Source organism: Bos mutus, chromosome 5 (assembly GCF_027580195.1).
Source record: "Bos mutus isolate GX-2022 chromosome 5, NWIPB_WYAK_1.1, whole genome shotgun sequence".
Lineage (NCBI taxonomy): Eukaryota > Metazoa > Chordata > Mammalia > Artiodactyla > Bovidae > Bos > Bos mutus.
Window position 1 is genome coordinate 32,580,616 of NC_091621.1, and position 15,624 is coordinate 32,596,239.

Here is a 15,624-nt window from a genome sequence, read left to right on the forward strand (position 1 = left end):
GAGTCGGACACGACTGAGCGACTTTCACTTCATACATTCATCCAGCAAACTGTTACTGGGGATTTTTTAATACATTGTAGATATTTAACATATGAGTTAAAACTAGTTGTACATATTTAGCTTGTACTATATTAGCATCTTCAGGACTGAAATCAGATTTTATTCATATTGTAACTTTAGTGCTTATCACAGCATAGTATCTATATCTGGTACTTAAAATTATTTGTAGGAAAAGAGAGGAACAAGAAGGAAAAGAAGATGGTTCTGGAAATTGTAAGTGAATAGAGGATAATGAAAAGAAAAGTAGTGATCAAAGCTATAGTGATAATTGTATATTAAAATTTAGAAAAAAAATAAAATTTATACAAATCCATTAATAAATGCAATTTGTTTTGTTCAAAATAAAGTTAAAATATGCATTAGATGCTTTTGTTTTTAATACAGTGAGATAAACTTGGGAAGTGTTCATTCTTTCACTTAAATGAAATATCCATAATTGGTCTGAGTTCTTTATATTAATAATAAATTTACTATTTATTATGATTATTTCAGTTCATAGCATTCTTTTCTGCCCATCTGAACTTTCCCCAGATTACTTGTTTTTAGACTAACATTCCACTGAGAAATTAACAAATTTACTCTGTCACATGCTTTTAAATTTCCTGTTTGACAGCAAAATTTAGATTAATAAGCAAACAACAAATTTGGCCTGATAAGCCCTAAAGACATTAATATATTTGTGAACTATCTCAGACCCTATATCTCTTTTATCTGATGCGTGTGTGCTAGATTGCTTCAGTTTTGTCAGACTCTTTGCAACGCTATGGACCATAGCCTGCCAGGCTTCTCTGTCATGGGATTCTCCAGACAAGAATACTGGAGTGGGTCACCATGCCCTGCCCCAAGGGATCGTCCTCACCTGCAAAGAGCATCAATTTAACATGGTAGATGCATTAAAATTGTTAACAATATGCTCCACCATCAGAACAGTAGATCATGGGTTATGGGCAACTCATTTGAATATCCAAACATGCAGTTCATTTGATTTTATTAATTTTTTGACTTTATTAATTTTATTAATCTCTTCAGAAAGAAAACATATTTACAGATAGAATAAAAGCAGATGTAAGACTTTAATCGCTTTGTTTATCTAGACTCTAGAGTATTACTTGCTATTTTGAATTTCTTACTAAAAAATTTGTTTTAAATCACAAAGAAATTCTGATGCAAATTAAAATAAGAAGCTATTGGGTTAGCCAGGAAGTTTATTCAAGTTTTTCTGGATGATATTATGGAAAAACCCAAATGATCTTTTTTGATCAACCCAATACATCCATGGTAACTTTATCTCTGTAAAAATAGCTATTTAAATTAAAGCAATAATTAACAAGAACTGAATAATCAATATATTCTGTCAAGAGCCTCTACTCCATGATTTTTATAATTTAGAATTGTGTCCCAAGGTGATTTGCATATTGTTAAATAAAATGCTAAAGTCCCCAAAGGTACTTCTATGCAAATTATTTAAGTGCTAAATCTAAAAGTAAAATTGACAGCATTAGTTTCATAACATAGGAAAGATGAATCAGGGTATTGGCTTGATTTTCTTTTTAAATATTTTCTAGATCTACAACTAAAATTCAAAGCCATCCTATAAACATCAACAAAGAATCCCTGTTAGACTGAAATCATGGCAAAAGCGTGAATTAAAAAACCTCATTACCTTTCATTGTTTATTTGTGATTAATTCAAGAACTTTATATTTTTACAAAATATTTATTAAAATTATTTTTAATGATTTATCATTAAGAGAATGCCTAGTTTGTTCACTGTTAAATGCCCTGGAGCCTAAAGTTAAATAAACTTCCTTGTGCTCAGGGTAATTTACTTCCTTGAACAGAATCACTATTTGGCCAAGTCCTCCTGTTTCTGCAGGACTAAATACAAACACAGAACTAGTTGCTCAGATTCATGTCAGATGTGTAGGTTATATGTCCAATTCCCTTGTGAAAAAAAAGTCCCTTAGCTGCTAAATTTACAACTGAACATTCAAAGCTCAAAGGAAATTAAATCAATTATTATTCCAAGTAATGTATATGACACTCTATTAAGAGATACAGCTACCTTTATTTCTGAGTGTTTCTTTGTCTTGTTTTCAGCATATTGAACTCGATAGGTGATCTTTGAAGAGCAAAATTATCTTTAAAATAAGTGTTATGAAATGGGAAAAACATTCACTATAACATAAGCAGACTCTATTTTTAGATCTTTTCTAAATAAGAAAGGTTCATATTGATTATAATAAAATGGATTATAGTGAAATGCTTTGGCAAATAATACTTGCCCTGATGAAGGCAATACCTGATTCAACAAATTTCAGTATAATAAATTATTCTGGAGTTACTTTTGAAACTATTTGCCAGTCACCACAATATTTATACTTAAACACACAAAATTTGATTTATTCATTCATTGCAAGACAACATGCTTTTTGTTTCTCTATAGCACGTAGAGTTTGGGCTTCAGAACATGAGTTACGGAGTTTAAAGAATTTCCAAAAGTATTCTAATGTTTCAGCCTTCAATATGTGTAAGGTATAGTTCAGACGAGGCAATGAAGAAAGGAAGATGACCTTAATGGAGACAGATTACCTTTATTCAGGCAAGGAGGGACGATAGTCCGTCTAACGACCAGGTTGAGCCGTGCGGGACTAGGGAGGCTTCATATTTAAGGGGAGGTTTTGCAGAAGTGATTCGGGAAGATTTAGTCAGGCGGGGCGTTCTGGGTAATCTTTAGCTGAGATGGCAGTCTGCTGATAAACAGGGGCGGCGGGGCGGGCGGGGTTCCGGGCAGCGGATGGTGGGTCCCAGGCTGATGCAGTCTGCCCTGAGTATCAGGGTGGGACTTAAAGTTTAGTTTTGCCATCCCGGAAGTCAGATGGTTCAGCAAGGGCCCTTGAGGTTATCTTCTTTTCTAGGCCTGAGGACTCCTTTAATATGTATTTCATCTAAAGTGCTACAAGTAAATTAACTTTTAACACCCCCATGCACTAAATTTAATTTCTAACTCTCATGTGGTGACAGTTGAATAAAAAAATCTCTCAAACTTCACATTAATTTCTTAATCTGGAAAGTAAACCATATAATTTTATAGATATAAAAAAATAGCTTCCATTTTGTTTGTTTCTGTATAATTACTATACATAGTTCAGCAAAGAATTTTCATGACTAACATAGAGGAAATTTTGAAGTATTTGAGAATCACAGTTACATTAGGATCTGTAAATAAATACTCTCTCCAAGGTGTTGCTGTTTCCTTTTGAGAGGACTGTTTGGAAAGTCAAGGAAGAAATGACATTTCATCTGTTCTTTAAAATGTTAAGAGAACTGGGAATAATATCTCAGACTGAGTCATAGCAGTTGTGTGGGAAAATGTGTGTTCTCAGTAAAGACACAGTCTTCTTCCATGTAGTTGGGTAGCTGGTCTCCAAGGGCTTGAAGTACAGGAATAAACTGCTTTAATATTTATCTGTACAACTCCAATTAGATGCAAATCCAATAAGATGTAGCCTACAATAAGACAGTATTTAATCTTATTTTTTAGTCATGTTCAACTGTTTTGTAATCTATGGACTATAGGTTTTCAAATAAATAAAACATGGGAAGGCAAATCTGCTTCACTATCTTTTGCTGAAGTAAACCAGCACATTCATTTTGTCCATGAGATTTCCCAGACAAAAATACTGAAGTGGGTTGCCATTTCCTTCTCCAGGGGATCTTCCCAACCTAGGGATTGAATCTACATCTTCTGCATTGTAGGCAGATTCTTTACCAGTGAGCCACCTACAAATCTAATAATATATAGCACACATCCTGAAGGACTTCCAAGGAGAGAGAATAACTTGGAGAAAAACAAAGAAGCCATTGGACTTGGTAGTTAAAAGCAATTTTGTGATTTTTGAGAGAGTGATTTCAGTAATATGAAGACATAGAAAACAGATTATGCATCATTAAAAAGTGATTATAGAGTGAAGTACAAAAATAATCATGTATCAGTTCTTCTTTGCACCTCAGTGACAGGAAAGGGTGAGATGGCTTGGAGGTTAAGTGTAAAGCAGTATTATAGGATGATTTTTAAGGCTGAGAGGTTACAAAGGATAGTCACTACAGTAGAGACTGAAAAATTGAATGATGTTATAAAAAGATAGAAGTAAGGGAGAAGAACCCTGACAGGACAGGGTTCTCGAAGAGATTTAGGCATTGAAAATGAGAACACAAAAACAGTATTAGATTTGTAATGTCTCCAAATATCTTTGGGAAGTACAATCCTATGTTAATGTGCATGTTCCATTTCTTAACAGTTATTTGTAGACTGAGGCATGAAACTAACCCAACAGTATGTTGTTAGAAGTTTATAGAGTTCAAAACAAGAGCTGTGAAATATTTTCCCAACAAAATGAGTCCAGTCTTTCAAAGTCATATTAAATGAAAGGACACAGAAAAAATTTAAAAAGGGAAGGCAAATTTGCTTCACTACCTTTTAATGAAGGAATCCAGCACATTTCATGTAGCACTGAATTAATTTTTATCTTGGCAGAAAATCAGATTATTATAGCAAATCTGGGGCATTGTCATTATAATTGAGTGTATCGTGTGCAGCTTGTCTTTTCTAGTAAAAGGAAAAAAAATGTGTATGGTTTCTAAGTGAATAAGAAATCTAACATCAGAAAAAATTACATGGGCTCTCTTTTGTGGTTTTATTTGTTTGTTTCAGCACCTAATGTGGCTCCTTCAGATGTAGGAGGTGGAGGTGGAAGCAACAGAGAACTGACCATAACATGGGCGGTAAGTGTTAAGAAGTTGCACATGTAATTTGTTGCTTTACCTACACTTAATCTCAAACCCATTTTGTTTCCTGAAATAAAATAAAAGACAATGCCTCAAAAACAGATAAGAATAAATTACTAAAATTAATTTTTTTCTCTAATGCATGCCAGATTTTGCCTAATTTACTATGGCTTAGTGTGCCATTCTTATGCAAAAATAAGTTATTGATGCTATAGTATCTATAGGCCTAGGCCTAAAAGATTAAATAAACATTCAATTCTTTCATTCCAGAGACGAATGTACTCTGTACTCACTGTGGCCTGGTAACCCAATTGCAATTCATAATTTTTGCTCTGGACTTTCAAAATTTCAAAGATTCAGTTAAAAAATCTTTTGTATCAGCATCTGTTTTTAAATTGGCCCTTGCTTTCTGACTTGAAACTTACTTTCATCAGCACGTGTAATTTATCACTATAGGTCAGTCTTAGAAGTCCCCACAAATGACTTGTTATTAAGGTATCCAAAACATTTTATTAAAATTTTATAACCCAAAGGGAGCTCTGTATCAGAGATTATAATGTTTGGAAAATAATGTATCCTAGTTGGATTTTTGAAGTGACAGAGGTATCGGGATGAGGAAAATTTTGATAACATAAATGTGTCTGAATTAGACATCTGGCATTTATGTAGCTAACATGCTTTATATAGCTCTATGTATCCATTAAATCTCTGCTGATGGTCAAAGAACACAACTAAGACTCCAAAAAATTCCGAAAACTACAGAAATAACGAACACGTTTTATTCTTTACATGTGTCAAATTAATTTTTACAATAAGTGGATATTTAGCCAAAGTTGACTTCACTCTGTATTGTATAGTCATATTTTATACTTGTCATTACATCTTATATTAAAGTAGGATTCAGGAAAAAATCGCCTCTTCTTCATTTGAATCTCAAATGATTTGGCAGTTTTAGTGACAGTGTGATACACAAAAAGTGAAGATATTAGAAAATTTGAACATTTTACTTCTTTAGGTTTTATTTTCTCAACATGTGTAGATATCTGCCTCACAATAAGAGGAGAAGCTTGTCAAAACATTCAGATTGGAACTCATTTACCATAAATTTGAAATCAAGTCTCTGAGAACAGGACCAGAGAGTCACTACATTCTGAAAGCTTCATAGCTAATTCTGATATGTTAGCCGCGCAGTCATGTCTGACTCTTTGAGATACCATGAACTGTGGCCTGCCACACTCCTCTGTCCATGGAATTCTTCAGGCAAGAATACTGGAATAGGTTACCATTCACTTCTCCAGGGGATCTTCCCAACCCAGGGATTGAACCTGGGTCTCTCTCACATTTCAGGCAGATTCTTTACCATCTGAGCCACCAGGGAAGCCCAATTCTGATATACTAAATTGCAAAAATTAAGTATAGAACTATCAATAAGAAAAAGAAATGTTTAAAGTCTGGTGGAAATGTTAGGCTATTGTGTTAATAATGTAAAATTATATTATGTACCTCCTTGTGATCATGCTTTACAGTTTCTATATTGTGCAACCAAGAGCAACTTCTTCTTCCTTTGAACTTTGTACATTTACATGCATCCCTGTTTAACATAAGGATATTCGAGCTACTATGTTGTACTTAGTTAAAGGTTTCCCCTCAAGACACTTTAACTGTGATATTTCTGTGTAAAAAGCAAATACATAATGACTAAAAAAGATTAAATGATGAATACTCAGTAGAATTTAAGTCAGAATTTAGGGCTGACATGGACATCTTTATTGAGTAATTGACATGTAAGAAGTCACTCAGTCGTGTCCGGTTCTTTGTGACCCCATGGAGCCTAGCCTACCAGGCTCCTCTGTCCATGGGATTTTCCAGGCAATAGTACTGAAGTGGATTGCCATTTCCTTCTCCAGGGGATCTTCCTGACCCAGGGATCGAACCCAGGTCTCCCAAATTGTAGACAGATGCTTTACTGTCTGAGCCACCAGAGAAATCCAATAATAGCTCTAAGAAAATGTAAAACAGAGGTCTTTCTTCAGTATTAGAGTCAGACAGGGTGCCTAGCCAGTCACCTGCAGATGGAGGCAATGCTATCTTTTTCTCCTTTCTCCTTCTTTCTTTTTCTGTGACCAGTTTCTACTGTTCGGTAGCAGTACAGATATTCCAGTGTATAGTTAACTTTCTTATTATAGTCTTTCAACTCTAAAGAAATTCATTAACTTATCCACTGAATAAATACTACTTGAGACTTTGTTTAGGTTTTAGAGATAAAGAGGTAAATGAAACTGTCAATAACCCTGTTCTCATGAAACTTACATTCTACTAGGCAAGAAAGAATAAAGTAGACAATAAGTAAATATATAGTGTAGATCATAATAGTGTTAAAGAAGGAAAAATAACTGGGGATGTTTTATATGGATTATTGCACAAAGAATCTTAAAATGGCAGATCCTGTGGCCAGGGAAAGCACCAAGTAGTTTTTTAGCCTTCAGAATGTGAGGAAAGGGTCTTTTGACTCAGGGAAAGCACCCTTGAAGGAAGAAACTGAAAGTAAAAAGACCCAGAGTGAGAGGTACCCCTCCCCCAGAGTGTTTCAGAAATAGTGAACTTGGTAAATGAAGTCTCACGTGTTGCAGCTCGTTTGTGCCGAATTTTTGTAGGCAGCTCTCACTTAAGAAATAAAAATGTTTTTACAGAAAGCCTGCTTCCATGTGTAGCATTTTTGTTTGCATATGATTTTCTCCGTTACCTGTATTGCTTAAACCTGTTTAACATTTCAATTTCTATTTAGCCTTTGTCAAGAGAATACCATTACGGCAACAATTTTGGTTACATAGTGGCATTTAAGCCATTTGATGGGGAAGAATGGAAAAAAGTGACAGTTACTAATCCAGATACTGGCCGCTATGTCCATAAAGACGAGACCATGCGCCCTTCCACTGCATTTCAAGTCAAAGTCAAAGCTTTCAACAACAAAGGAGACGGACCCTACAGTCTCACAGCTGTCATCCACTCCGCACAAGACGGTAGGTGAAAGAAAGGCCCCACTGACATGATGAGGGATGAAAAATCTGATTCTCTAGTAGGCATTTTGTTTGCAGTCTTTTCAGTATTATTTTGAGCCAAATCAGCATGTCAGTCTCTTTATCTAAATGACAAGAATGTTGCCAAAATCTTTTTCATCCTTTAGATTGTGTTTATGGTAGCTAGTAAATCGCCACTAAAATCGTTGGCTTAGACCCTATTCCTGATCTCTTAATTATAATTTTGCAGTCAGAAAATCTCTAGATTTGAGAACCTCAGTGTGCCTGTTCATTCATAAAATTCACTAGTTTACCAACTCTTTAATAATACTAATAATATTTAATTAATAATATAATTTTTGATAAAATTTCTCCATTTAACTCAAAAATGTGTAATGTAGCATTTATGTAACTTTTTTTTGTCATTACAGTAGCATGTTCATTAGTGTTAGTGTTAGTGTTAGTCACTCAATTGTGTCCAACTCTTTGCGACTCCACAGACTGTAGCCCATCAGACTCATCTGTCCATGGAATTCTCCGGGCAAGAATACTGGAGTGGGTTGTCATTCCCTTCTCCAGGAGATCTTCCCTACCCAGGGATTGAACCAGGGTCTCCAGCGTTGCAGGCAGATTCTTTATCAACAGTAGCATCCTGGAATTTTATTAAAGGGAATTTAGGCATAATTCTATGAAAAAGGGGTCAGAAGGCCAATGTAAGTTTTTTTCTTGAAAATAAAAATATGTATGAAAGGGATAAAATTACCGATACTGGTTCTCTGTTTTTCTAGAAAGTTTAATTGAACCAATCATGTTCCTAAAGAACTTTATATATCTATGATAAATGATACATAATTTTAAATGTAATTACACTAATTTCTCTGATTTCCTATTTAAGTTACTACATTTTTATTATTTATTTTCCTATTTGAAAAGATAATACTTCCTTATTATACCTTCTACTCGTGTGCATTAGGTAAATAATTAATAACTAAAAGAGAAAGTAGAAATTTTCATTGCTTTCTGACCTAACACATTTGTGCTTGGATAAGTTTCATTTTGCACATGTGTGACAAGCAACAATGGAAGGGTTTTAAAACTTAAAGCTATGTGAAATATTCTTATGATTTCTTAGAGAAAAAGCACTATTTGTTAGTTTACCCAATTTACGTTATGTTTGGTCCACAAGAAACATTTAGCTATCACTTAAAGTTTATGCTCTATAGTCATAGATTTGTTAGCTTTCATATTTGTTAAAAATGTATATATTCAAATCATTCCATGATCTTTACTTCCAATACAAACATAAACAACTATATTATATACGTATCTATGTACACACACTCTTTTTGAAAGATAAACACATAGAAAAACAAGTAGAAATTTCTAAATTTATAATCAATTCTGGACTTTTTAATCCTCGGTAATGAATTTTACATTTTCAAAACTCGCTCTAATTTGAAGAAATATTATAACTTGACTCAATCTTAATAGTTTGAATGACATATGTACAACTCACAGAGAAAATGAAAATATAAAATATTTTACAAGTCATCTTCTCACCTAGTATCATTCTTAATGTTTTATTTGATGCTAAAGTAATCAGGTAAAGGTCATGCTTGTCATGTCTTTAGTTATGGCCATCTGTATTTAATTACATTTCTTTCCTAAATGTTTCATAAGCCTCATAAAACCTGCATGTGCTGAAACTTGTATAAACGTTCATTTTCTCTTTTACTGCTAAGAAATCAATCATAGTACCACACATTTACCTTGTTTTGGAAAGACAACAGTGTTCACATGCAGGACACTTCAGCATAAAAGAGTATTTTGTCTTGTTAAGAAAAGACAATAAAAATTGATTACTCCTGATCATTCCTGCTTAAGATTTCCTTAGTTTCTTTGTGTAATTTTTGTAAGGGATATAGAGTATTTTTTTTTCACTGAACAGAGGCCTTTTTGATACATATTTGACTTGATGCCCAATTGGAAGATTAGACTTATAAAAGCTTTCCTGAGCCCAAGAAGCAGTGAATGTCACAACTTGTTTCAAATGATCTTAAAAAAAAAAAACGTAGCTTAAACGTAAAAGAAAAAGAGGAAAGTATTGCTGTGTATCTTTAGCTCATACAAATAGCATGAGAAAGTTGAAAATTAATTGTTAATGAATAATTTTCTGTAAGAAATACCTAATTTCCTAATTTTAATAGTATATATAGAGTTGATAAGTTGAACATATTAATAATAAATTTTGATTTGCATTCACAAGCTTTCATAAACAAGTTAATTAAAAGAAATATAAAATATTAGTATTGTTCTTGCTCAAGGACATCAGAGAAATTCTTATGGATTTCCGTATTTTGTAAAAGTGTGTGTGTACATATGTATGCATATGTGTCTCTATATTAACATTCATATATATGAATGTGTGTGTGTATTACTGATAGCCATGACATAAATAAAAATAGAGAAATAAATAATAAAATTTTTGAACTATTTATTTTGGAAATATTAAAACTATTTTAAATACTAATATAGTTTCATCCATTCATACAGCAAATGGTGCTATTTGAGTTTCTTAATATAAGAATATGTAAGAATGCATTGTTCTCATCAAATTTCAGCTCCCAGTGAAGCCCCAACAGCAGTAGGAGTAAAAGTCTTATCATCTTCTGAGATATCTGTTCATTGGGAGCATGTTGTAGAAAAAATAGTAGAAAGCTATCAGGTGAGTTCAATTTTTATCAAACCGAAATACATCTACTCATAATTATCAGCATATGTTTTCAAATATGTTGCATCTTTCAATGTGCTGCATCCTTCTGGTTTATGTGACAACACTATATTTTCTGTGTTCCATATGTTGGATATTTATTAATTAATTATCATGAGTAAAGTGGAGATTTCCAACCAACTTATCTATGAGAGATGTAGAGTCCTATGTGTAAGTAAACAATTGACCAAAATAAAAACTAAAGTAATAAAACTAAGGCTTAAACATGATCTTTTGAAACAAATGTTCTCATCACATCTGGTGAATCTCAAGTTTTGGGGAAATCATTTTGGTAATTTAAAATGTTTATCATATTTGACTCAGTAGTTCTACTTCCAAAAGACCCTCCTAAAGAAACACTTCTAAATATACTAAATATATATCCCATTATATTATATATGAAGGCAGAAAATTGGCAAACTCAAAATATGTCAAAGGTAACTTCCTTTGAAATAAGTCTTAAAAGAGTAGTAGGAATTAGCCAGCAGGAAAGGGGAGGACTTGTTTTAGTCAAAGGAAATAAGACCTGGGATATTAAAGCTAGTTCAGTTGGGATCTTTATTATGAAATTTAGACTCAATTGTGTAGGAAAACTGAAGTCATCTCATAGCACAAAGACTGAAAATTAAGAACTGACATCATCCTACCTTTACCAATGAGCAAATGGATGTCAAAGTGTTTCAATGACTTGTCTTAGCACCAAGGGAAAATGTCAGAGACTGCCTAAAATTCAGATGTCCTGATTCCAAGTGCTATGATTTATGCCAAATCACAGACTCCCTTTATTTTATTCAGTGAGTGGACAGTAACTGACCTTCTGAAGCTGTGGCTGGTGAGCTGCCCACCCAGTCAACTTGCCCTCAGTTCTTGTGCTTTATCATACATCAGTGGAATATTCATTTCATGAGGGTAGCATTTTGTCTCTTTTGCTCTGTGTCAAGAATAGTGGGCATATCATAGGCATAAATGAAATATTCACTGAGTACTGATAGAAATACTAAATTTTGGTCAAATAAAATGCTGCAATCTAACTTTCTCAAGACCATGTAACCACAGGAGCAGCCTAAGGTTTTAAGTTGCAAACACACAACCTAACAGGAAGATTTTTCTTGGTATCATGTGTTATAATTGGGGTAGTTAGATGTCAAAATGTTTTCAGATTATTCTTGCAAACATTTAGCTGAAGTTATCATCAAGACTGTGGAGTTATAGAAGTGGACTGTGAAGATCCAATATTCATAACATATTAAACTTCCATTTCAGAGAAGGCAATGGCACCCCACTCCAGTACTCTTGCCTGGAAAATTCCATGGATGGAGGAGCCTGGTGGGCTGCAGTCCGTGGGGTCGCTAAGAGTCAGACACGACTGAGCGACTTCACTTTCACTTTTCACTTGCATGCATTGGAGAAGGAAATGGCAACCCACTCCAGTGTTCTTGCCTGGAGAATCCCAGGGACGGGGGAGCCTGGTGGGCTGCCGTCTATGGGGTCGCACAGAGTCGGATATGACTGAAGCGACTTAGCAGCAGCAAACTTCCATTTACAGCTGGTAGAAAAGAAATGGGAAACAGAGAAATTCACTAAATGTTACAAGCCCCTATAATAAACTAGTCCAAGGTATCTTGAGAGAACACATCAATATTTAGAGTTTTCAAGCCATATTTTAGACATAGATTTTCTTCTTTTTTTAACATTATTGCTTTCTAAGCAATAAAAGAAAAAAGATTAATATATACCTCATGCATTGTCAAAATGCTGAAGATATATTTTACTTTGTTAAAAACATGCCACCAAAATATATCTTGTCTTTATCAAATAATTGTATACTAACTATTTTATAACTTCTGAAATGCAGATGACAAAGAACATACAAGATAAGAAATGATGCCCTGGTACCAGTGAATTTAGACAATAATCAGAATATATGCTCTTGATGGGGAAATTAGCTAAATTAAGTTTTGCCAAATTAAATAGTCAGCAAAAAATAATCTTCAAATAATATTTAACAGCTATGATTTCCTCAAATGATAAAAAAACTGTATGCTAGCAAGTTTAGTTTCGTAGATTTCTGGTGTTTAGCAACTCCACACTAGAAAATTATGAACTTTGTTGGTGAGCATACATGCATTTAATTTCTCAGCTGTGTCACTTAAGAATTCTGTGGAAAATTTATTCAAATTGTCTGAGCCCTAATTTCCTCACCTACAAAGCTGAGAGTAATCACTGCCTCATATCCTTCCATCATGTGGAAGAAATTAAATAACCTGCACTTAATGTCATTCCCTATTTCAAGTCATTGGACATTTGAAGAAGATAATGATGATGTTAATAATAATAACTGATAATATTTGTTAATCCTTATTATATTAAAAATTTAATTAAGCTCATCGTATTGAATCCACACAATCTCAGGGAATAAATACTATTATTTTTTTCCATTTTAAAGATGAAGAATTTGGAGGTTTGAAAACATTTATCTGAGTAATAATTGGTATATCCTGACTTGAACCTAGGTCTTGCCTCTCCAGAGAATAGTTAAAAGTGTTGGAAGTAAATCACAAAATTATTATTGCCATTTGTTCCTTTTCAAAAAGCCTTTATGTTTTTCACACAGAGCCTTGAATATCAAAGAGTCAAGCATGACAGTTTAAAAGAGACAATCCATAACATTTATTCTCCTCTAAGAAAATGTTCTTTATGGGGGAAAAGCTTGGCTCGCTATAATATGGTTATTGTTTCTGTTTTAAAATATGAAGGAAAAAGTCAATGATTTAACAAGACAGATGATCATGAAAGCTAATACTCCACTGCACTTCCCATGAAAATATACAATGGGTCTAAATTATAAAGAAACAGAAAAAGAGCAAGTTAATAAGATAAATGAAAAGCTGTGTGATTGACCCCCATCTCAAGGTTAATTTCCTGAGATTTAAGTGAGAATTGTAGGCAGTTGGATTTAAAAATAAACCTTTGTGGTTTTAAGTTTGTCTTATAGAAAGTTCAAGTTTTATTTTCCTCCCCCCCTCCATCCGCCCCACCTTGGCTAGTTAAAGAGCTCACCACTTCTAACCTTGTTCTTAATTTCCCGCAGTGTAGGTGAACTGGAAGAATTCAAGAAGTGTTTCTTATCAAAGGCATATTAGAACTTTGGGCTCCGGCCCAGGAATCCACAAAAGACTTAGTTTACTTACCCAGCAGGTAAAGAATTCCCTTAATGAAAACAAGTACAATGTGCTATCAGTAATAACAGAAAGCCTCTTAGCAGCTGAATCAGAGATTAATGAAGATGATTGATTATTCTTAAAAGATTATCAATCCTGAGCAGTTTACTCAGATGTCAAAAAGTCAAATTATTGTGGAGAGCAGAAGCTCATGTTAGGAAGCATGGTATTTTCTTATTTGGAGAAGGCATGTATCTTGATCTGATCTCCTAAAAGGAAAGTCAGACACAGGTGTAGAAAAAGTTAGTGATTTTGCTGTTGTTATTGTTGCTTATTTATTTGTTTTAAATATGATCCCAGGGAGTACATAAGAAGAAAAAGCAGAATGAACAGGAGAGGGAGAAGCTTGGTTAGAAAAATGCTTTATCAGGTCGGCAACCACTGTGGGCAACCGATACTCCATCCCTTGGGATCTTTGAGGAACATCATAAATGTGGTTCAGAACTGACCCACATGGGATGAAAGGGGAAGCTTTCAACCACTGTAATTGCCCACAGGTTAAGAATGGCCCCAGGACACCACCTCCCCTCCCTGCATGAACTGCAGGGCAAAGTTCACACTGCAGTATCAAGCATTATCCAAGACAGGAAGTGAGAGTTTAGTGGAAATAGTAGAGGAAAAATGCAGGTAGTACTTATGGGAAGCTGGTTGAAGCCTGCATAGAACTGTTTAGTTCCTGAACCAATGGCTAGAATAAAAATGAACTTTGAATAGCTTCCAAGAGGTGTAAGAATACAGATTTTTAAAGATTTATATTACTGCTCTTCTTAAACCCATAGAATGTACTAATGCATGACTTAGTCTGCGATCTGGATGATATCAAGCTATTATATAACATCTTTTAAAGGTTGAACTTTTTGTTGCAGAACTTCAGTTTTTATTTAAGTAACCATACTTAGATTATTTTCTGGAAAACTGTATTAAATCCATAACAAAAGAACATTCAGTTGTCATGTCCAACTCTTTGTAATCCCATCCATAAATTCTCCAGGCCAGAATACTGGAGTGGGTAGCTTTTCCCTTCTTCAGGGGATTTTCCCAACCCAGGGATTGAACCCAGGTCTCCCACATTGCAGGTGACTTCTTTACCAGCTGAACCACAAGGGAATCCCAGGAATATTGGAGTGGGTAGTCTACCCCTTTTCCAGAAGATCTTCCTAACCCAGGAATTGAACCGGGGACTCCTGCATTGCAGGCGGATTCTTTACCAACTGATCTATCAGGAAAACCCATTAGATCTATAACAAAAGAATATTCAGTTATCAGAAGTTTTTTTTTTTTTTTTTCAGAAAATTTAGAATTTGAAGGAGAGAATTTGGAAATCTGCAACAAAAGTTTACTACTGAAGTAGAAAATAACAATGGAGCAAGTCTAATTTTCAAAAGTGCTAAATGTTTTTAAGCACTACCATAATTGTAACATCTAGGTCTTTATTTATTTATTAAATTTTTTTACATTTCCCTTGGAAGGAATATAACTACTATCTTTATTCAAGAGTGGTGTTGTTGTAGCTCATAAATGTATGGAAACTATAATTATTCTTTATTAAAAGTATGAGTTAGTCCTTTTTCTGAGGCTTTTCTTTTCAGCTTTCCAATATTGTTATAAAGAGTAAATTTTCTTGGGGTAAAATTATACACAGATTATTCCATCAAAGATATTAGTAATCTATGTAGACTTAAACATTTTGATTTCTATTTTAAAGATTTATGAAGGCAAAAACATGTTTGCTTGGTTCACTACTATATTCCCAGCACCTAGCACAGTAG

General features: G+C 34.0%; 1 protein-coding gene across 1 annotated transcript in view; it reads left to right on the forward strand.

Moving 5' to 3' along the window:
• Nucleotides 1-15,624, forward strand: part of CNTN1 (contactin 1) — a 430,610-nt gene that overhangs the window by 349,886 nt on the left and 65,100 nt on the right. The window contains exons 18-20 of the mRNA XM_005896820.3: nt 4,774-4,844; nt 7,633-7,867; nt 10,486-10,589. Of these exons, the coding sequence (XP_005896882.1) occupies nt 4,774-4,844; nt 7,633-7,867; nt 10,486-10,589 (410 nt within the window). The remainder of the gene's footprint in view (nt 1-4,773; nt 4,845-7,632; nt 7,868-10,485; nt 10,590-15,624) is intronic.